General features: G+C 37.1%; 1 protein-coding gene across 2 annotated transcripts in view; it reads right to left on the bottom strand.

The window, feature by feature from the left end:
* Positions 1–439: 439 nt before the first annotated feature.
* The window catches only part of LOC115213010 (TM2 domain-containing protein CG11103), a 65,887-nt gene continuing 41,088 nt past the window's right edge, over positions 440–25,238 (bottom strand). For both annotated transcript variants that reach the window (XM_036504302.1, XM_029781907.2), the window contains exon 5: positions 440–826. In XM_036504302.1, the coding sequence (XP_036360195.1) occupies positions 702–826 (125 nt within the window). In that variant the 3' untranslated portion in view covers positions 440–701. The remainder of the gene's footprint in view (positions 827–25,238) is intronic.

The raw sequence follows: 25,238 nt of genomic DNA, 5'->3' as shown, positions 1-25,238 counted from the left end.
GTGTTCCATCCAGCGGAGAACATATATGCCACAGAATCCAAGAGATTGGTCTTATGCATGTGTGTGTGTGTGTGTGTGTATGCATATATGTGTATGTCTTTGTTTGTCCTTCCACCACTTGACAACTGCTGTTGGTTTGTTTGCATCCCTGTAACTTAGCAGTTCAGTCAAAGAGCCCAAATGAATAAGTACAAGACTTCAAAAAATAAATACTAAGGTCAATTCATTCAATGAAACCCTTCAAGGCAGTACCCTAGCATGGCTGCAGTCCAATAGCTGACACAAATAAAGAATAAAAGGCAAAAGACAAGCAATGTTAAAGAGAAGAAAGTGTTATTCCCATGTTACATAACCATTTATTCATGCAGGCAGGTTAGAATAAATTTGGCTGAATAAAATATTATTTCAAAAATATAAGCATCCAAATATGAAACTGTCCAGATATTTTTAGTTGAAATTTTATTCAAGTAATTATTAACAATAAAGCACAACTTTAAATTAAAAGCAGTACATCATATAAAAGGCATATTTGATACAAATTTACCATTAATAGATGAATGCAGATTTTAATTAGCATTGTCTTCAAAGTATGCATTTTTGCAAGTCATTGTATTTTCTCTTATGCTTTGAGACTTTTAAACAACAAATATATTTTTCATCTCAAATTGAACACTACAAATATGTTAATAAAAAAAATCTCTTCAGTAATAGGGAACCCAGCTGCTACCATCTTCAGGCTTTAAAGATCCAGTAATCAAAAGAATAATGTCAACAATCCACCAGATGCCTATTCCACCAAGCGTCAGTAATTTACCAACAGCAGTTCCTGCAAATAAATATAAAATTTAATATTAAATGTGAAAATAATAAAAAGTTCTTTAATTTGTGTCTGATTATGTATGTATGTATGTATGTATGTATGTATAACATTACCATTTAGCATCCATTTGCCATGCTGGCAAGGGTAAGATAGGTTGGCTGGAGCTGCACCAAGCCCCAGTCTGTTTTCACTCACAGACACACACACACATACATATATAGATGCATATGTCTACTATACACCATTTTAAACTTGTGATTACCTGTGTGTACATATTGACATAAGATTGGAGATAGGAATGGGCATGGAACTAAAACAGGAGCTGAATAGGGAACAGGATAGGAGATGAAACAGTGTAATGGGAATTGGAACTGGAAATAAACCCTGCTTTTCCGGGTATTACTGGGTAATTCAGCTAAAATATATAGATATATATATTATGAGATAATTTGGTAAAAATAAACAGTATGGAAAGCTATCATATAATGCGTGTGTGCACATGCATGTGCATGCCTACATGAGTACATGCCTACATGAGTACATGCCTACATGAGTACATGCATACATGAGTACATGCATACATGCCTACATGTAAATGAATGCGTTTGCATATGTGTATATCTTTGCAAACATTTGCATTTACATTCTGTAATTTACATGAAAGTGTTGAGCTATAGTTTAGTTTGTTGGCTGCCCACAAGCTCTGTGCTTTCCAAGACAAGTGAAAAATCCCTAACTTGGAAAATAGCTGAAGATTGATAAGAGGAAGGGCATCTAGCTGTAAAACAAGGTTCCACATGTATTCATTTAACTTAATATAGCAAGGAAAAGGAATGAACAAATGAATGAAAATTCATACGTGTGTGTGTGTGTGTGTGTGTGTGTGGTGTGTGGTGTGTGTGTGTGTGTGGTGTGTGTGCGTGTGTTTGTGTGTGTGTGGTGTGTGTGTGTGTGCGTGTGTGTGTGTGTGGTGTGTGTGTGTGTGTGTGTGTGTGTGTGTGTGTGTGTGTGTGTGTGTGTGTGTGTGTGTGTGTGTGTGTGTGTGTGTGTGTGCGCATTCAAAATCAACCTCCTTAAACTAGTCACACCGAAACAAGCATAACTCTTACCAGAATTAGGATCTTATAGAAGGACAATCACACATTGTTAATGTATGGTATAATATAACAAAACCACCACAAACTAAGAACACATAAAAGTGTATATACCTTCATCTTCAGCTGCTATACAGATATCATTATAGTTCTGACACTTGGATAGTACCATTCAATCAGGTGCTGTCAATGGCATTAAACACATAAATGCTGACAATAAATTAATAGACAAAATACAGAAGTGAAACATTAGCACATTATGTCCATTACATCTACACCTGCTTGCCAATTGACATCTACACCTGCTTAGTGTCGTGAATACAAATCTCAAGCACATATCTGCAATGAGACGGACACAGTTTCCATCAGGACAAGTAACCACTAATAACTCTTCTTTGTGAGACAACTACAGAAATTTTTAGCTTGCCAATTGACAAGTCCCTTAACCCCTTGGGAATCATTGAGGTGATGCAACCATGCAGTGTATCTAAAGCAAGAAAGCCTGGCAGAACCCATTAAGCTCCAGGCTAAACTCTTTTCTACAGCTGAGTGGACTGGAGCAATGTGAAATGAAGTGTTTTGCTCAAGAACACAATGGACTGCTCGGTCCAGGGATCGAAACCACAATCTTATGGTCATGAATCCAACATCCTAACCATTAATTGACATGCATCCACTAATGGTGAACTGGAGCAATGTGAAGTGAAGTGTTTTGCTCAAGAACACAATGCATTACCTGGTCCAGGAATCAAATCTTAGGATCATGAGTCAAACACCCTAACCACTAAACCACACACCTCTATAAGTCATATAAACCATTATAATTAGCACTTGCTGGAAAAAGACTCTATAGACTGATGGTCATGGAAAACATTGAGTGTAGTAAATGAATGACTTGTGAAAGCCATCCAGATTATTTACAGCAATGTGTTGTCAGCAAAGTGGAAGTTAGCAATAAGACAGTGATGTATTGAGCTTGTAGGAATTTGTCAAAGCACAGTCCTCAGCTCTCACCAGTTTAGCTCATAGGAGAGGAGTTCAACATTGGCTGTCCGTAATGTCCTGTTTGCTGGGGATCCAGTTCCTACAACTAAATAAGATGAAGTATTTAGGGAAAAAGTTTCAACACTTGCAGCAGGTTTCAGATTCAAAAGTCCTAAAAGTAAACCCAGAAAAGAGAAAAGTTTTATCGGATAAAAACACAGAATTCCACTCTGTCACCCGAAGAAGTAATGTTTCATATGGAAGGAAAAGAAAAAATCTAGAATTCTATTCTGTGAGTTGAATCATCATCATCCTCATCGTTTAACATCCACTTTCCATGCTGGCATGGGTTGGACGGTTTGACGGTTGGACGGTGTAGTGGATGCTTTTACGTGCCACTGGCACAAGGGCCAGTCAGGCGGTACTGGCAACGACCTCGCTCGAATCTTTTTACACATGCCAACGGCACAGGTGCCAGTAAGACGATGCTGGTAATGATTCCACTTGAATGGTGCCTCCTACATGCCACCGGCACAGAAGCCAGTTAGCCGCTCTGGCAACGATCACACTCGGACGGTGCTCTTAGCACCCTACTAGCACGGGGCACAAGTGCCAGTAAGGCGAAGCTGGTAACGATCACACTCGAATATAAACAACAAATGTAGAAAAGGTGAAGTGAGATCACAGGTAAGTTGACAGAGAAGAACAACATATGCAACAGACAAAGAAGAGTAAACAGGAGTAAGAATATGCAGTAAAATCTTTCAACTACCGAGATGTCTTGCTAGAAGCAGTCAACAGCTTCACTTCTGTAAGGGATTTAATCATAAGTAGAAGTGGGTGCTGCGAAACGATAGTTGCTAGAGTAAAGGTACAGTGAAAAATATGAATAAAACTATTCTAATAATAACAGTAAGTTTTTTTTTTTCCATTTGGGGAAAAGCACATTGTATGATGTTTGTGTATAAAGTGTGATACTGCATAATAGTGAGACAAAAGTACTAACTGAAGAGTCTATATGAAAGCTGGTAAAAATTAAATGAAGCAAGCATGCTCCCCTGGATGTATAATTTCAGTATACATGAACAGTGTAGAGATGAAAGGAGAAAAAAGCATGTGCAACAGTGTAATCGAGTGTGCATGAGAAAAGTGTGTGCTGTTGCAGATATTCTTCATAAGTGGATATGAAGAATGGTTGTTGAGAGGAAAAGAGTCTGGCTAGTTAAGTGGAAAGAGGCTGCAGATGAAAAAGATCTGGTGAAGGCTGATCTCATGAAATAATTATGATGGTATACATGCACATAAAAGTATATATAAGCTAATATGTTAATATACATACATGAACACATAAATTGTGTGAGCATATGCATGTTTGTTTTTGTGTGAGCACACACGTTTACACACACAAATATATGTAGATATATAAACACTTAATGCAAACATATATATCATGATATATATATGTGTGTGTGTGTGTGTGTGTGTGTGTGTATGTATATATATGTGTGTGTGTGTGTGTGTGTGTGTATATATGTGTGTGTAGATATATATATATATATATATAAATATACGAGGCGGATGTACATGAAGAACGATCATTGCTAGAAATAACAGCCAGTAATCTATCGGCGCTCTGTAGAGCTTCAACTGAATGTTTACAGGCAGACATGTTTGTGGGTGGTGAATATAGGAAAATTCTGTCTGGAGACTGCTAGAGGAATGAAGGATAATCCAATACCACAGTTTCAAACTTTTCGGATCACATGCGTGAGTGCAAATCTGATTGGTTATCTTCAGTTGAATCTACCATTGATGACCAAATTTTAAAATATTCACTACATCTCTGCCTGTTTACTCAGCTGAAAACTCTACATAGCAATGATCGGACTTCGTGTACATCAGCTTTCTATATCTATAATTCTGCCTTTTATGGTGCTTTATTCTTGCTGGATAGTAATATTATTTTTAATATTATTTATATTTCTTGCTTACATATATATATATATACTAGCAGTATCACCCAGTGTTGCTTGGGTTTGTTTCGACCCTTTAGAATTGGAATTTTTGAAAAGTAAAAATTTTGCATTATGCAACTTGTTATTCTCTTCAAGTGAACATTTTTCCAGTTGAAATACTCCGAAAAATGGTGACACAGCAGTCAAAAATCGTAAAAAATAGGGATTTTCATAGAAAAAAAAGCACCTTTTTGATGTAAATAATTTTTGGTGTTAACATGGTCCGATTTGAATTTTATCTTCTACAGAATGAAGAGCAAGCCTTCTTCTATCATACTCTCAATTTTGGTCAACTTGCGCTGCAGGGTCTCGAAGGAGATAGTGTTAGTTAAAGGCTACCAAACCTGCCACACACAGACAACTTCAGCTTTATATATATAGATTTGCTACACACTACTTTCCATCCTTAATAATGAAACTTGGTAGATCCAAAAGTTAAACACACAGACACACATACAGATATACACACAGACACACAAGTTGAGTTTTATATATATAGATTTCCCAACGGGGATTTCAGGGGAGAGTTTCAGGGAGTCGCTGGTGATGTAACGTGAGGATCAAAAATCCGGCCTGCTAAAATTTGGTTAAAGTGATTCAAACTGCAGACTCAACGCAAAATGGTCACATTTAATTCAAAGCATTAAAAATGTTATGAAAACAATTGGTATGTATTCACAAAGTCCAAACAATTGATATGAAAAAACCCTCCAGGTTACATCCTGAAAATTCATTTCTTTGCCGAATTTCTACAATGTTTACGGCGATTCGTTTTTATATCTTGATTTTTTTATTTTTCATGCAATTTACAGATGCTTGCACGCGTTGTGAACACAGTTCACATCAAACACCTGACTGAGTAAAGTTCACTATTCAATGCATGGGATAATGCCTAAACAAACACGTTATCGATTTTTGCACTTGCGAGATGAATTTCGGAACAGAAATAGCACAGTTCAATTTTCATTCACCTAAACTTTAAGTGACCCATTTTTGGTGGTTCTACGATTTGTTGGCTAGGAGGAGATGTGCCGGGAAGTTAAACACACAGACACACACACAGAGACACACAAGTTGAGCTTTATATATATAGATAGATAGATATATATATATAACAAAGTGAAGTTGTAAGGCACTGCACGAGTGGAATTATATATGAAAGAAGGTTTGAAAATAAAATTTTAAAAGATGTTTATTTACTTGACCGGTTTCACTTTTTTAGAAAAAGATTGTCAAAAGTAACATGTAAAAGCTTACCTAACACAACAAAGCTTTTTCATGTTACTTTTGACAATCTTTTTCTAAAAAAGTGAAACCGGTCAAGTAAATAAACATCTTTTAAAATTGTATTTTCAAACCTTCTTTCATATATATTTAAATATATGCATGTATGTATATATTATATATGTATGTATGCATGTATATGTATAATATATATAGTGTATGTGTGTATTTATATGTGTGTGTGTGGGGGTCAAAAATCTTTTCAACTTCTTGCCAAATGCGAGCCCGGAGCAATCTCTTATCACTTACACTATTTTAGTATTACATGTCAAAAGTGAAACAACAACATATCTATTGTAATGTGGGGTAATACTTTCAGTTTAATACTTTCACTATACTATAATTTCACTATTAATACTGAAATTATTATCTCACATATATACATACAAACACACACATATATATTATGTATATATATATATATATATATATATATATATATATAGATCTTATATATATATACATTAGATCTTCTACAATGGGTTTGTAGAGGGCAGATGGACCCAGTACAGCAGTTACAAGTGGGTATGTATATATATATATGTATGTGTATATATATGTGTGTGTGTAGGTGCACATATATATATATATGTAGGTGAATAACTACAGACACCAACCTGACGGTTATCAATTTCCTGGATGTATCCTTAGATCTAAATAAGAACATTTATAAGCCTTATAGGAAGCCCAATGATAGACTTAGTTATATTAATGTAGGTTCCTGCCATCTCCCCATAGTGTTTAAAAAGGCCAGGGTCAATAATCACACCGTCTTCAGGCACCGGGATAAAAGAAAATGACCAAATTATCCAGTCATATATGGTCCTTAAAAGATAAAGATGTCAGTTACAACATCCAGTGTAAGCCCTATACCAACGGAGTGGAAAGTGTGGTCTATGTGATATGGAAAGATAGCTCATCTGGAAAAGCAGCTTAGACCCCGCTACATGTCTGAATTCAAGAACTGATCTTTTCAGTTCATGCCCATACGTGGCCAAATATTTGTTATGCTTTTGGTCCCCTCGAGATTACAGATAGAACTTGCTTTCTATATTGTGTCCACGTACAAGCTTTTTATCTCTTTATACTTTTTACTTACATTTTTTATATATTTATATATTTTTTATACATATATGTTTTACATATTTATAGAGATTTTGGTTTATAGGTTTATTGCTTATATATTTTTTACACATAATTTTTCTGTATTTTTCTTCTACCCTGCATTTTTCCTGTGCGTATATAGACGTGTATATGGACTCCTTTGTGCACGCATGTAGATGTGTACGTGTGTGCAGGTATGTGTGTATATAGATGTGTGTGTGTGCATGCAAGTATGTGCATGTATAGACGTGTTTTACTCAGTCTTTTTTACACATTTTCCTGTATTTTTGCCTTTAGCTGTTTTTTCTTGTGTGTGTGCGCATATAAACAGGTGTATGAATATTTTTGTGTGCACGTGTGTGTGTGCATATATAGACGTGTGCGGGTATGTGCATATATAGGCATGTGTGTGTGCGTGCATACGGGTATGTGAATATATAGACATGGTTTACTCTTTGCTTATTTTTATACTCCCTTACACCTTTTTCTGTATTGTTACCCATAGCCCTGTTTTTTCTTGTGCCTGTGCACATATAGACATGTGTATGAACTTTTTGGTGCATGTGTGTGTGTGGGATTCTCACTCTCTCTCTCTCTCTCTCTCTCTCTATATATATATATATATATATATATATATATATATATATATTTGGCAAATGGTGCAGGTGAGAATGTGTAGGTTTCAAGTGAGGGTGGATAAGTGTATACTTTTAGGCGCATGTACGTGGGTGTGCGGGTGCACATGTGCAGGTGTGGACATGCTGGCTTATGCTAATACTATGAACTTTTTTACCCCCTTACTTTTACTCCCTCCCCTCATTTAGCAGTTGTTCAAATAGCTCTTTTGTCTTAATAACAGTCAATCACACAGTAATTTCCCTTTCTATAACGATCACTTTCATAGCACTTTTTCCGATGGATGGATAACTGAAGAGTTGGTGGTGTGGATTTCCACCTCGGCATCCAAAACTCAGAGTTTTATCATGGCTACCGAATAATTGTCACATATTACATTTACAGATATATATATATATATATATATATATATATATATATATATATATATATGTATTTATATATACATGTGCACTTATAATATATATATATATATATATATATATATATATATATATATACATATATACATGTGTGTGTGTATATATATATATATATATATACACATGTGTGTTTGTGTATGAAGGTTATGGAGAGGGTCATAGCCCAACTGATTAGGGAGAGAGTCAGCTTGGATGAGATGCAGTTTGGTTTCGTGCGAGGGAAAAGCACCACTGATGCCATATTTCTGGTGAGACAGCTGCAGGAGAAATACCTAGCCAAGGATAAGCCCCTGTACCTGGCTTTCGTTGACATGGAGAAAGCCTTTGACAGGGACCCCGATCCCTTATCAGGTGGTCAATGAGGAAACTAGGGATAGATGAATGGTTAGTGAGAGCTGTGCATGCCCATGTACAGAGACGCTGTAAGTAAGGTGAGGGTTGGCAACAAGTACACTAAAGAATTCAAAGTAGAGGTAGGGGTCCACCAAGGTTCAGTTCTCAGTCCCCTCCTATTTATCATAGTCCTCCAGGCAATAATGGAGGAATTCAAGACAGGATGCCCCTGGGAGCTCCTCTATGCTGATGACCTTGCTCTAATTGCTGAGTCACTATCAGAACTAAAGGAGAAGTTTCAAGTGTGGAGACAAGGATTAGAATCGAAGGGCCTTAAAATCAACCTAGCTAAAACCAAAGTCCTAATATGTAGGAAGGCAGGCAAATCACAATCGCCTTCAGGTAGATGGCCCTGCTCAATCTGCAGAAAAGGCGTAGGTAGAAACTCTATAAGATGCACCAAGTGTAAGCTATGGACACATAAGAGGTGCAGCAATGTCAAAGGAAAACTAACTGGGAAGATAGTTTTTGTATGTGGCAGATGCTCAGGAGCAATAAACACTGAAAATGCTCAGAGACCAACTTCCGCCACATTCCAGGGAGACAAACTAGAAGTAGTTGATAGCTTCCATTACCTAGGTGACCAAGTCAGTAGCGGGGGCAGGTGTGCTGAAAGTGTAACTGCTAGAGCAAGAATAGCCTGGGCAAAGTTCAGAGAGCTCTTACATCTGCTGGTGACAAAAAGCCTCTCGCTCATAGTAAAAGGCAGACTGTATGACGCATGTGTACGTACAGCCATGCTACATGGTAATGAAACATGGGCCGTGACTGCTGAGGATATGTGTAAGCTTGCAAGAAATGAAGCCAGTATGCTCCGATGGATGTGTAATGTCAGTGTTCATACTCGACAGAGTGTAAGTACCTTGAGAGAAAAGCTGGACCTAAGAAGCATAAGATGTGGTGTGCAAGAGAGACGTTTGCGCTGGTATGGTCATGTGGCAAGAATGGATGAAGATAGGTGTGTGAAAAAGTGCCACACCCTGGCGGTTGAGGGGACCTGTGGAAGAGGTAGACCCAGGAAAACCTGGGACGAGGTGGTGAAGAACGACCTTTGAACTTTAGGTCTCACCGAGGAAATGACCAGAGACCGAGACCTTTGGAATTATGCTGTGCGTGGGAAGACCCGGCAGGACAAGTGAGACCATAACCAGTGGCCTCTACCTGGGACGTAGCCAGCCCACTTATGCATACCTTTCCTTCTTGTGACACAAACCCTACTTGTGAAGACCTGTTGAGGCAAGTGAAAATCGAAATCGAAATCTTTCAACATCAATGGAAATTGTAGCTGAGATACCAGTGCCGGTGGCACGTAAGAGAACCATCCAAACGTGGCCGTAGCCAGCGCCGCCCTGACTGGCTTCCGTGCCGGTGGCACGTAAATAGCACCATCCGATCGTGACCGTTTGCCAGCCTTGTCTGGCACCTGTGCAGGTGGCACGTAAAAAGCACCCACTACACTCATGGAGTGGTTGGCATTAGGAAGGGCATCCAGCTGTAGAAACACTGCAAGATCAGACTGGGCCTGGTGCAGCCTTCTGGCTTCCCAGACACCAGTTGAACCGTCCAACCCATGCTAGCATGGAAAACGGACGTTAAACGATGATGATGATGATGATGATATATATATACAGATGTTTGTGTGTGTATGTATATATATATATATGTATGTATACTTTATTCAAAGCAGCAGAAAATTCAACAAAACCTGTTACTCTGAGTTTCCCGTTGCCGTTCATCGGACGAACGGCAACGGGAAACTCAGAGTAACAGGTTTTGTTGAATTTTCTGCTGCTTTAAATAAAGCATATTACTCTACCACTGGTATTTGAGTACTCTTTTTTCCACCTTGTTTCACATTTATGTGTTTACTCCGGTATATGTATGTAATATATATATATATGCACCAGGCTCAATCTGATCTGGCAAAGTTTCTACAGCTGGATGACCTTCCTAACACCAACCACTCTGAGAGTGTAGTGGGTGCTTTTACATGCCACTGGCACAAGGGCCAGTCAGGTGGTTCTTGTAACGACCATACTCAAAAGGTGTTTTATATATATATATATATATATATATATATATATATATACATACACACATATATATGTGTGTGTGTATATATATATAATATAAATAATATATAAATATATGCATATATACATACATATATGTACATACCTACATATATATCCATATATGGGTACAGGACATCAAAAAAATGTCAACAAAATGAGAAACAAGAACATAAAAAACAGAAACATAGAAAACAAACTTTTTTTCGAACAACCAAAGAAACAAAGAGAGAAGCAAACAGAAGATTTGTGGAATGGAGAACTTCCTTATACAATCACAATTGTGCTGGGCTGGCCACGTGGTCAGAATGAGTCATGAAAGAATATATGAGGAAAAATAAGAAATTAACCCTTTAGTGTTCAGATTAATCTGTCAAATATAATGCTTATTTGTTCACGTTATTTTGAATTATTCAGGTTCAAGAGGGGTGTCCACAATATTTGCTTGTAACTTTGTTAATTTTTTACATAATGATTTGAAATTTAGTCAGTAGGTGCTTATATACCAGTGATTTATAGTTATATAATTTTGGCTGATCTTGCTGGGTAAAGTCCTCATGTACAGCGAGCTTGAGAATGGGCACAGGAATGTTGGTCAACCATGGCTCAGATATAAGGACAAGCTGAAGAGTAACCTCTTAGATATGAAGACAGCTCGCAACAAATTTGAGCAAACAGCATCGGTACGAACAAAATGGAGATCATTGTGTCAAAATGGTATTAAAAACATGGTTGTACCCAGCATAAACAGGCTTCAGTGTACGAGGCAATGGAGAAAAGGAGCTGCATATATACCACCTGGATTGACCTGTAATCCTCATACTTGCAACGTCTGTGGCCTTCTTTGCAAATCGTTGGTGTGACTGACAAAGAAAGAGTACGTTGTCAGAGCCTCATACGTCGAAACCGACGGGTGAGCCAATCATATATGTATGTATGTACATATATATATATATATATATATATATTGAAGTAGATAAATGAATTATCTTATTACGGATAATTCAAATGATAACCGATACCTGGGTAGCAAAAATCACAACAGAAAAAGCACAGTAGAAGTTACGACCATGGGGCATAAAAACCGTGCCTTAGTGCGGAAATTTGAAGTTTTATATATTAAGTGTAGGAAGCCTTTGAAACATATGTAGAAAATAATATAAAGGAATTTTGTTAAATCTTCGTTCAGCTCCATTTCTTCCTACACTTAATATATATATATATATATATATATATATATATATATATATATATATATACACATATATAATGTGTGTGTATATATGTGTGTGTGTATTTATATATATGTATGCATGTATGTATGCAGTCATTGCAAAAAACAGAAAAAGAAAATAAAAGCAAGCAAACGTTTGGATGTGGCACAAGCAATGTATTAATAAGACGCTCAATAAAAGCATCCACTACACACTGTAAAATGGTTAGTGTTAGGAAGGGCATTCAGCTGTAGATACAAAGCCAACCAAACACTGGAGCACAATGCAGTCCTTAGGGCCATTGGATCCTATCAAACCATTCAACCAATGCCAAACTGGAACATGGACATTAAATAGTGATGATGATGATGATAACAAATGTACAAGAATTAAAAAATACTATTAGAAAATACTAAAGCTGATATAAAAAAAAAAACAATAAAAAACTTAAGAAACAATAAAAGCAATAATTAAGAGATGAACAGGGGTGGGGGGCTTGATAAAGGTGAATGCAAAAAGTTAAAAGTTGGAAGGATTTTAAAAGAGGATAAATTGAAGACAGTTGCAGCAAATTCAGGTAGCATATAAGATGCTACAAAGAAGTAGGAAAGCATGTGCTGTTTATAGTCTGGGCGATGTAAGGTGATATAAAGAAATAGGGAATCGACTGGCTGGGGCATGAGTGGAGAGTAATGCTGCTTATAGTCAAGGTCAAGTAAACGAGGAAATGTGTGGTTTGGTAATAGTGTTGTTTACAGTTTAAAGGAATGGGGAAGCAGGAGAGGAGGAAAAATACACAAAATAAGAAGAGAAAAAAATAAAACCATCAAGATAAGGAAAACATAACAAAACTGAAAGTAAAATGTGGGTGGGAAGTCACAAAGAGGTTTGGAAGACAGTTGAGACAAGGAGATATATGAGGAAAAATAAGGAATTAACCCTTTAGTGTTCAGATTAATCTGTCAAATATAATGCTTATTTGTTCACGTTATTTTGAATTATTCAGGTTCAAGAGGGGTGTCCACAATATTTGCTTGTAACTTTGTTAATTTTTTACATAATGATTTGAAATTTAGTCAGTAGGTGCTTATATACCAGTGATTTATAGTTATATAAGTTTGGCTGATCTTGCTGGGTAAATTTGACTTTTATGGGCAGGTAAATTTAATTAACAGGTGAAAAACAATAACATTATGGATAAACACTAAAATTGAAATTCTTAATGCACCTTACCTGTTCAATTTGTTTCTAAAATTATTCCAAATTATCCCAAATTAACTGCCAACAATTTTGCCACTTTTCAAGATGAGGCACATTAATACGAATTAATCAAAATATAGGTATGAATGGTACAAGATTTTATTCTTTCATTCAAACATTTTCATTGAATACAAAACTCTTTTACTAGTCAATATACCATTGGCTATGTACTCTTATACAATTTAATGAATACATAAAATTGCTAGCCTTGTACCTAAATAATAATAAACATTTAGGATGTTCTTGTAAATGACACTACTGTCTGACCACACAATTCCACACTGATCTCTGATGCATTTCATAACACTAACTATAAATACAACTGCTCAGGTACACAGTTCACTTCTTTCTTTCTTAGATGATGTATCACTTCTTCCAAACACCTCACATGACTTATAAACATTATGGTTCAGTCACACACAGTTCCTCCTTTATTATAATCCATACATGACCTACACTATCCTTCCTCAACATAACTAAGACATTCCTTAAACTATTGACATCAACTTTTACCCTCTATCATTCACCCTCACATTACATCCAGCATTCCTGCAGAGTACCCTTTCACTCTACACTTCAACAATATACAATTATATTTATTTTTATGGTTACCTTACTTTTTATAGATTCATATCAACAATTGCAACCTACATCTGATCTCTTTTGATTGTTCAATCTTACTGTTTCTTTCTTCAACAGTATCATTGTATCTCTTATATCAAAAGGTCTTTCTCAGAGTGAAAGGCAAGTTTACTATGCTTGTGTACAAACAGCAATGCTATATGGTTGTGAAATTTGGCCTGTGAAATCAGTATGCTCTGCTGGATGTGCAACATCAGTGTGCATGTACTACAAAGTACATGAGAAAACTGGAGAGAAAAACTGGGCATAAGAGGCATGAAATGTTGTGTGCAAGAGAGAAGACTATGCTGGTGTGGTCATGTGATGCAGATGGATGAGAAGATTTGCAAGAAGAAATGCTGATGGCTAAATGTAGAGTGAACCTGTGCAAGAGAGAAACCCAGAAAAACATGGAATGAAGTGGTGAAGACCAGCCTCAAGATGTTGAGCCTCACAGAGAAGACAATAAAGAAGCAAGGTGACTGGCAATGTGCTATGCCTGAGAAGGCCAGTCTATCTCAGCAGGGACATCAAACTTTCCTCTACAACTCTGCTCTTCCAGCATCCATCCAGCCATCAATATTCTAAGGTACTACTCACTGAAGTGTGTAAATAATACCATTTATCTTCCTACACTTTATCCCTATTACTCATCTCCTTACTCCCTTATCTCATCTCCCCCTGGACTCAATCCTATTTCCTTAACAATTTCCAAAACAAGTATTCACCATTGATAACGCCTCCATTATATGCCCCCATTCACTACATTCACCCCTAATCATCTGTCACATGCCTTTTACACCCTCACAAACTTAACTCCCAACCTACCCTTTCCATTCCGCTATCCCTCATCTCTTTCATATTCACCATGTACCTTGACAATACACTCTCACCATCTCTCTATCTATCTATCTATCTATCTATCTATCTATCTATCTATCTACCTCTATCTTTCTGCTAGACACTTGTTCCTGTCACTCAGTCATACTTTCACCTTTTCCAATACTATATCCCACTTCGTTGCCTTATAAGTTACTCAGTAAGCTCAATAGTACCAGTTCCACAAAAACAAAAAAAAAAGAACCCTAACACACTCTGTAAAGCAGTGAGTGTTAGGAGTGAGAGCCAGCTATGAAAATCCTGCCTAAGCTGGCATTACAGCTCTGGCTCACCACTTCCTGTGGAACCATCCAATGCAATGCCAGCATGCAAAACACAGCTTGATTAATGATGATGGCAATATTTTTAATCGACTTTGTCATTTTCTACAAGTATTTTAATTCTTGCTTGTATTTTTGTACTCACCATAAATTATTTGTATCATTATTATTATCACTAAAGCTGATAGAATCATTGCTGCACCAGGCAAAATGCTTGGCAGCATTTCGTCCGTCTTTACATTCTGAGTTCAAATTCTGCCAAAGTCGACTTTGCTTTTATCCTTTCAGGGTCGATAAAATAAGTATCAGTTGATAACCCATTCCCTAGACATTGCTGGCCTAGTGCCAAAATTTGAAATTATTATTATTATTATTATTATTATTATTATCATCATCACTGTATTCATTGCATTACTCTTTTGCCTGTAACTCACTGCATTTACAGACTATACATTTACTGCTGTTCTTTGAGAAGGCAAGTGTCAGAACAATAAACACCGTGTATCCTTATTCTGTTTGTTACATTGAGTTCTTCCTTATCCTGGATTATGCATGCATCTATTTATATATGTGTATGTTTCATTAAACCAGTGAGTGCAACAAAAGGCATTTTCTTTGCTCAAGAATATATCAGTGGACTTGCCATGCTTTCTGACAGATAACTCCACAATTTATTCTTATACGTGTACATATTTATAAGTCTGTGTGTGTGTGTGTGTGTGTGGTGCATGTGCGTGAGTGTGTGTGTGTGTGTGTGTGTGTGTGCGTGAGTGTGCGCATGTATTTATAAGATAAAGAAATATTTGTAAAAGTGAAGTCTTTTCCTGGTGAGGATTATACAACCCAACATTGGTAAGTGGTTAATGGCTTTAGATTTAGAGTTAGACTCAGAGGCAGAAATCAATCTTGGAAAGGGAAATAAAATTCATTAATACAATCAGAAATTTCAAGAAGTATTAGTTGAAGCATCTGACAAAAAAAGGGGGGGGTGGAGATACTTATAGCACAGAAAATAACTGGAAATTGTCACAGAACAACCTGCTGAGGGCTACTGATTAAATTTATGACTGGTACAACCAAACTAAAAATGAGATGGTGGTAGAACAGTGACGTAGACACAACCATAAAAGTGAAGAGACAGAATTGGAAAGACTGGAAAAAAGTGGGTATTGAGAACTATGCCAGATAGAAGAGAGGCAAGATGGCAGTTGCATGAAGCAATGGGAGAAGCTGAACATGAAAAGTTTACCAGTGTTCTATAACATGAGGAGGATCTGAGATGTTCTTAGGTATTCTTCATGCAAGGCAGCATACCAAAGGGAATGAAGATGTTGAGGGTGAGAAATGTGCACTGATGGATAATAGGTAAGGTAAAGATAAAGTTTCCTTTTTGAATCATGCCAACTCATAAGGGCTGGTTTCCTGGTTTCCATAGCATATATATTCCCCACTTGAACAGGACGCCAGGGTTATACATTTTTGTCAGCTGAAGCAAAGTGAAATGAAATGTTTTGCTCAAGAACACAATGCCTGGTCCAAGAATCAAAACCACAATCTTACAATCATGAGTGCAACACCCTAACCACTAAGCCACAGGCCTCTACATAGGTGGATAATGGCATGCTTGCACTTAGAAATGGTGAACAGAAAGAGGTACAGAAAGGCTACTATGAAGGGTTATTAAATGTAGAGAATGCATGAGAGAAAGATGATCTTCCCAGTGTTAATCCAATGGAGGAAACAGTCAGTATAGAAGACACCAGTAGGATAGATAAAGCAATTAAGGTTATGAAGACAGAGAAAGCACCTGATCCATCAAGAATCAGCACCCAGGTGCTTCAAGTATCTGGCAGAGTAATATGAACTTGTTATCTATTTAGCCAATCATATTGTACAGGAAAGTATTATAGCTTATGACTGTTACAAGGACAAAAAGCAAATGCCTAAGAGAGCAGTAATTTAAAAGAGTATCAGGTCACAGAAATCATGGAAACATGTGTAGCACAATTGATTAGAGAAAGAGTTAGCCTCAATGAGATGAGTTTGGTTTTGTACCAGGAAGAAGTACTATTCAAGCCATCTTCTCAGTGAGACAATTACAGAAAAGTTACACACATACATGGCTAAGAGTATACTGCTGTACATAGTATTTTTCAACGTAGATGTATCACTTTGATGGAGTCAAAGTGATAGATGGAGTCTCTCACTTGGTGATCTGGTGATTATTGAGGAAGTTAGTAGATGAGCCATCTAAGTTTGTGAGAGCCATCTAAGTCATGTACAGGTAGACTGTCAGCAAGGTGAGAGTCAACAATGAGTACAGAGATGAATTTAATGTGCAAGTAAGTTTACCAAGACTCAGTACTCAACCCACTATTTATCTATAGTCCTGCAGACCATAACAGAGGAGTTTAAGATTGAATGTCCATAGGAATTCCTATGTGCAAAACTTCATTCTTATAGCTGAATGTACAATAGGATTTGTAAAGACATTCTAGGCCTGGAAACAAAACCTGAAATCAAAGGGCATCAAAGTCAACTTAATAAAAACTAAAGTATTAGTATGTAGAAAAACAGACAAGACCCTTCACCATCAGGGAAATTGACATTGCTCAGTATGCAAAAAAGGGAGTGGAGAGAAATCCAAAATGGTGTACCCAATGAAAATTATGAACACACAAAATATGCTGAGGAATCATAGGCAACAGAGAAAACAGACTTTGTATGTGGAAGATGTACAGAGGCAATAAACTCCAAGTGCAAACAAGAAATAGATGTTCTCAAATATCCAAAAGGATCCCTAGCAGTAGTAAATAGCTTCCGTTATCTAGATAACCTAATTAGCAGTAGTGGTGGTTATTTTCAAAGCATATCAGTCAGAGTTAAAAGAAGGTGGGGAGAGCTCAGGGAGTTATTACCTCTCTTGGCAACAAAAGAGTTTTCTCTAATAGTGAAATGCAGACTGTATGACGCTTATTAGTGAGACATTGGTGAGACATGGGCCTTGAATGTAGAGAACATGTGAATACTAGAAAGAAATTAAGCAAGCATACTCTGTTGGGTGTTTAATCTCAAAGTATGTCATTGATGGACTAGGAGTGCAAGATAGAATACTGCATTGGCTTGGGTATGTGATGCATATGGATGAGGACAGCTTGAAGTGCTGAGAGCCCAGGGTGGATGGAACCTTAAGGAAGTAAAACAGCAAAGCTGAAATCTGCTGACTGTACGACGACTGTAAGAAGGCATTTGACTTTGTCCCTCACTCATATCTAATAGTCACTATATCATATGGAATTTCTACTGACTCTTTCACTACATATCAAGCAGGGTCATTTACCTGAAGAGAGTAGAGTCCCGTCTGTTTTACTACTTGCTAAAACTTTGGTCTTTGCTAAGTTGACTTTGAGACCCTCTGATCCCAGGTTTTGCATCCATACCTGGAATTTCTTTTCTAATTCTACAACAAACTCAGTGATAAGAATGAGGTCATCAGCACGGAAGAATTCCCAGTGGCAACTGGTCTTAAAACTCTCCTGTTATGGCTTGCAGAACTACAATGAATAATGGTGACTGAGAACAAAGCCTTGGTAGATCCCCACCAACACTAAACACATCACAGTCTTAATACTGACAATTGGAGAGAGCATCCATAGTGCTTCTTTCTACTTCAAAAACCAAACTGCATCTCATCTTGGCTAATTCTCTTCCTCATTAATTGTTCTATAACTCTTTCTGTAACCTTCCTGACCTGCTCCAGCAACGTAATGCCTCTGTAATTACCTTTTGCTTAGGCATCACCTTTACTCTTGTAACAGTTGACTACAAAACTGCTACACCACTCATTGGGTATAACACCTTCTTGTGCAACTTAATTAACTACGCAGGTAACTTGGCTGTGTCCTGCTCTGTTCAATATTTTCAGCATGTCAGTCATAATTCCTGATTGACCAAGGGCTTGATTGCTTTATCTGTTATACTGCTATCAACTAGAATTGCCCTTCCCTTTGTTTGGTCCATAATTGAAAGACTTTCTTTTTTCTATGCATTCTCTACATTTAATAACCTTTCATAGTATCACTTCCATACTTCTTTCTTTTCAGAATCACTGAGCACAAATGTACTGTTATCCATTTCTACACACTTCTCACCTACATTTTGATTCTCTCTGATGCACTCTCTTGCAATCCAGAACGTGTCACACATCTGATCCTTAAACAATTGAACTATGACACACACATACACAAATACGAGATAGTTTCATACACAAGTACAAGACAACAGCAGACAATCTACATCATACTTCAAAATATAAACAGGCAGTGCTGGTAATGTTAGTTTCCAGAAGAATATATCCTATAAATCTCTAAGAGAGATGTTGAGAGAGAGGAGCTGGAAAGATACAGACAGATTATGCTCTTTCCCCTAATAAAATTATTACTTAAAATCACATAATTTATGTATATATACATTTAAATGAAAAATGGAAATTTTCCAAAGATTTAATATTAACAAGAAATATATATAACAAGAAGTATGTGCTAGAATTATTATTACATTGTATCATATACTTTTACTAATAAGCATAGTTTTACTGATAAATGATTGGGAAGAAAGAAGGAAATGCAAAATTATCATACAGTGTGATTATATATTATATATTAAAGAAGAGAAGCTCAGAATTTACCTGGTTTACTTGCATATACATACATACACACACACAGACACACACGAACGCAATCACTAACAAACAATATTATGTAATATTGGATTTGCAATATTGGACTTGCAATATTCTGCGATATTGGATTGGCTCACTATTCATATATAAAATGACTAAAATTACTATAAAGTGAGAGTAATAATAATTTTACCTTGTTACAAATATCATGGAGAGAAAGTAGCATTTGTGTTTGCATTATCTGAACCTTTTTACCTGCTTCTGCCACCCCACCCACCATTATCACCTCTATTAGAGACATACATGATTTGCTCTAAAATTCCCACCCACCAAGCCAGCAACTTTGTACCACACCTTTTTCCTTTTTATAAGTATGATGGATGGGTGTGTCCCCTTCTACCATCTCACATTCTTATCTATGTATGTGTATGTGTGTGCGTGTGCATGTGTGTGCGTGTGTGCGTGTGTGCATGTGAATGTGTGTGTGTAATACTTACATATGTAGATATGAAATACATAGTGGTGTATGTACACAGACATGCACCATTGCTATTTGCACCCTTTCCCTTCTGCTTGCTAAGGCCTAGCTGGGAACCTCCCCCTCTTCTTATCATCCACCTCTACTTCTTTCTCCTTCCTTTCCTCCTGGTAAGGTGATCGTCCCCAATGGTTCAGTAATTGAGGGAAATGGTAATATATTGAGTGGTAAATATTTGTCTAATTGGACATGTGCAAGAGCCTACTACCTACAGATAAATATTCATACAAAACTTATTTTCAGGTGCAGAAAATATTCCCCCAGCTACCAATCACTCTTCCTGTGAAATCCACATCATCAAAGCCGCTACAATCAATATTGGCATAATAAAAGATAGATCCAATGAAATTATTGAAATGCTAGATTGGCGATATGTAGATGTGTATTATGTGCAAGAGGAATGATGGTGGGGAGACTCAGCCAAACTCCTCAAGGGCAAAGAACAAAGGTATAAACTCTTTTGAACAGGCAATAGTTATGGGATGGCTGGCATAGGCATTCTTCTGGCAGGGAAATAGATAAAGTGATTAAAGTGGTCAGAATTTGTGATAGTATAATCTGGACTGGCAGATGAACACAAAGAATGATTCTACAGGATCTTTTCACTTCAATGACAAATGGCAATGGTTTTCTTTTTGTGACAAGTGACTTGAAGACACAAGTTGGGGAACACGTTGATGGATTCCATGGAGTACATGGGGGTTACAGCTTAGGCTCTTGAAATGAGGAGGGAACAAGGCTCTTGGAGTTCTATGAATAAAGAACTTGATCTACAACACTAACTTCAAAAAAATCACCTATCAGTCACATAGGCTCACAAGCCAAATTCACTACATTCTCTGCATTCTCATCAGAAAACAGGATAAATAGATGGTTATAAATGCAAAGCCCTTCCCAAATGAAGAATGCACATTCCAACATATGATAGTGGTTGGTAGCTTCAGACTTAGAAAGGGAATGACTTAGAGACACAGACTAATCTGGAAAAGGAAGATATGAAAGCAAAACAATCTACTGAACAGTCAGAGATTTAGAGGAGGACTAGCTGGAGCATTTGATGAGATAAAGGAGGAGATGGGGAGGTAAAACATAGAGGACAACTGGATTTTCCTATGAGACAACACACTCAAGGAAACATACAAAATCTGCAGTTGGTGCAAAGTTACAGGCAGACTGAGGACAATATCATGGTTGAAGAGTGAAGTAGGCTGAGCCATAAAAGCAGAGAGAAGGGCTTATAAAGACTGGGAAAACGAGGAGAGGAGAGAATCATATGAGAAAGCTAGAGAGGAAGCTTGGTGACAAGTTACTCAGCAAAGGGAGAAGCAAAAAGTAAAAAGCTCTGCTAATGTCAGAGGCATGACATGTTTGAGATTACAAGACAATTTATCAGAGAGGGTCATGGATGGTGAGAAAGTGTGTACAGATAGATAACAGTACAGATAGATACTTAGTTATTCTGAAAAGAAAGAAGCATGAAGGATTTTAAATATAGAGATACCACTTCTACTGACATCCATTTCTCATTCTTACCATTTGCCAGTGACCATCCCTCCACTCTTGTTCACCTATCATTACATTTACTCCTTATCCCATCTCTAACCATTTCTTACTCTCTTCCTACACTTTTGCAACATTTACCCTCTCGCCAATTCTCATCTTCTATTCACCTTCTTGGACCTTAAGGGTTTGCTCTCACACCTCATTGCCACCATCTTTATATTCTTTTCCAGCTTTGACCTCAGTTACTTCCCCTTACATAATGCAGAGCCTAACAAACCTGTTTCTGTGTCCCTGTCATATTTCCACCTCCCAACACTTAGCACAGAGCTGCCTCCCCCTCTACTATTACATTCAGTCAAGGGGACTTTTGGTCTAGTGAATTACATAGAAGACAGATGTTAAATGATGATGTATGCATCAATATATATATGCATATATACACAAACACATATATGTGAATGTATGTATATGTGTGTGCACGTGTGTGTGCACGTGTGTGTGTGTGCATATATACACATATATGGATAGTGGCATATATGAATAAGTACACATTTGTACGTAAGTGTGTAAGACTAGGTGCTTCAATGTGAGACTTCTATTTATGGGTGCACATATATAATTGTGTGGGGGTGTATGTGTGTGTGTACATGTGCACATGTAAGGATTCCGGAGTCACTTTACCATTATTTAAATGATAAAAGTTTTATTTTTTATTCTTCAATCTGATTTTTATATATTTGTTAATACTATTTTTGCAATTCTTTCTTTTATTCTTTTACTTGTTTCAGTCATTTCACTGTGACCATTGACAGTATATATTTATGTGTGTGTGTGTGTAATAGAAAAATGGCATTATCAAATAAGGAATTTTTGTTCTAGATATGGCACAATATAACAATATGCAAACAAGAAATAAATCAGAGATTACCATTTGTAAAACTTTTAAGCAATTTAAAGCTGCAGTTAAAGCCCAACTTATATCTGAAAGACCAAACAATCATTAGAGAAACAAAGCCATAAGAGTGGTTATTACTATTCAAAAAACTCCACATAGTCCAACGTAGCAGATATCAAAAGTGCTCTCCCTCTCTCTCTCTCTCTCTCTCTCTCTCTCTCTCTCTCTCTAAAAGATCTACTGAAAGGTGTAAAAACATTTAGTATCATAAAGAGTTCTCATTTGTCAATGGTTCAGAAGTTTTGGTATTAGGTATGAAAATGAGAACATTCTTGGGAATATTCTATAAGAAAATAAACCAGTACACTAGGACCAAAATGTACAGTAATACCGTAAAGCACAATTTCTAAGAATTATCTCCACTTAAAAGTGGATGCTCTATCAGAACAAACTATAGTACAGTAGATGGAGGCGCAATGGCCCAGTGGTTAAGGCAGCGAACGCATAATCGGAGGATCGCAGTTCCAATTCCCAGACCGGGTATTGTGTGTGTTTATTGAGCAAAAATACCTAAAACCTCCACGAGGCTCTGGCAGGGGGTGGTGACGACCCCTGTTGTACTCTTTCGCCACAACTTTCTCTCACTCTCTCTCTCTTCCTGTTTCTTGAGTAACGCTGCAATGGACTGGTGTCCCGTCCAGCTGGGAGGAACACATACGCCACAGAAACTGGGAAACTGGGCCCATGAGCCTGGCTAGGCTTGAAAAGGGCGACGTTTATCGTTATATTACAGTAGGTACCATGGGAGAAACTGTCATATTAGCTCTTGGTGCAAAATGCACTTCTGTTTATATAGCTAGCAAAGAGATAAACGTGTTCCCCACCATCTCCAATGCTGAGACCACCAAGTCACGTGATTTCAACCTTCCTTGCTCTTGTCAATGATGGATACTCAACCACAACAGACAGCAGCGACACCAGCAATTTTATATAGAAAAATAGTGTCAGAACAGACACTGATATCATGATTAGCCAGTGAACATGTTAGAAAATATATATTAGTGAAAGAGGTAATATTAATTACCTCTCAGTAATAATATTGCCTCTGTCACTAATATATAATTTCTAAGATGTTTGTGGCCTAGAAATGGATCAATCGTGTTATCACTAAGAAACAGGAGTAGCTGCATGGTTAACAAGTTTGCTTGCCAACCACACAGTCTTGTGGAACCTTGGGTGAGTGTCTTCTGCTATAGCCCTGTGTCAACCAAAGTCTTGTGAGTGGATTTTGGTAGACAGAAACTTAAAGAAGAGTAGCTTGTGTTTTCTTGCCTTGCCATCGAATGATGGTTGTAAATGAAGTGTCTTTGTCATACAAGCAGCATCGTTCACTTTTGAAAAAACATGTCTGGTCATGGGGAAATATTACCTTACTTGGAAATAGATGAAAGTCGGTAACAGAAAGGCCAATGTGGCTGTAGAAAATCTCCCTCAATGAACTCCATCTGACCCATGGAAACATGGAAAAGTGGGCATGATGATGATGACAATGACAGTAATGATGATGATGACAACAATGATGGTAATGATGATGATGACAACGATGATGATGGAGACATTGATGACAACAACAACAATGATGATGATGATGACAGTGATGATGATGAAGCCCTGATCTGAATCCTTCGAATTTCTTATTTTGGGGCTATCTTTGTGATCAGGTCTACAAAACAACAATCCTAGACTCTGAGCATTTACAATAAAAGTATCAAAGGAGAGATGAAGCACTGTACCACAAAACATTTGACACATTTGATTTTAGCACTCGAAAATAGGACATTGATTGAGGATTGAATATGGCAGTGAACATTTTAAATCTTATACAAAATGAAATAATATTAACTGTTTATTCCAAAAAATATACTTTTTTCTTAGTACATTTGCTCATGGTTGTATTAAGCTGTACCAAAATGTTAAAGGAACTTACTCTTGAATAATGATGTGTGTGTGTGTGTGTGTGGTGTGTGTGTGTGTGTGTGTGTGTGTGTGTGTGTGCGTGCGTGCGTGCGTGCATGTGTGATTCTTTTATTTAAATTAAGCAACAAAGACTGGTCAGAGAGACAAAAGCCCTATCAAATGCCAAGTATTATTTAAGGGCACATTCACGTTTACTTCTGCAGAAAGTCATAAGGTATAAGTGATGTGCTATGTTCTAACAGTGTACTTCAATAAAAAATATACATTAAGGCATTTCTACTGAGCTTTATAAAATATAGGTCAAGGGAAATAACTCCATTCTGTCTAGATATGTACAGACATTTATCAATAGAATTGTCAGTAATTACTAATAATGATATTGATTTCAAATATTGGAATAAGGCCAGCAATTTCGGGGCAAGGTCGATTACATCAACTCCAGATCTCAACTGATACCTATTTCACTGACCCCAAATGGGTGAAAAGCAAAATCGACCTCAGCGGAATTCGAACTCAGAATGTGAAGATGGGCAAAATGCCACTGAGCATTTCTCCCAGGATGCTG

This window comes from Octopus sinensis, linkage group LG6 (assembly GCF_006345805.1).
Source record: "Octopus sinensis linkage group LG6, ASM634580v1, whole genome shotgun sequence".
Classification (NCBI taxonomy): domain Eukaryota; kingdom Metazoa; phylum Mollusca; class Cephalopoda; order Octopoda; family Octopodidae; genus Octopus; species Octopus sinensis.
Note: the sequence above shows the minus strand (reverse complement) of the source record. Positions and strands in the feature narration are given on the sequence as shown.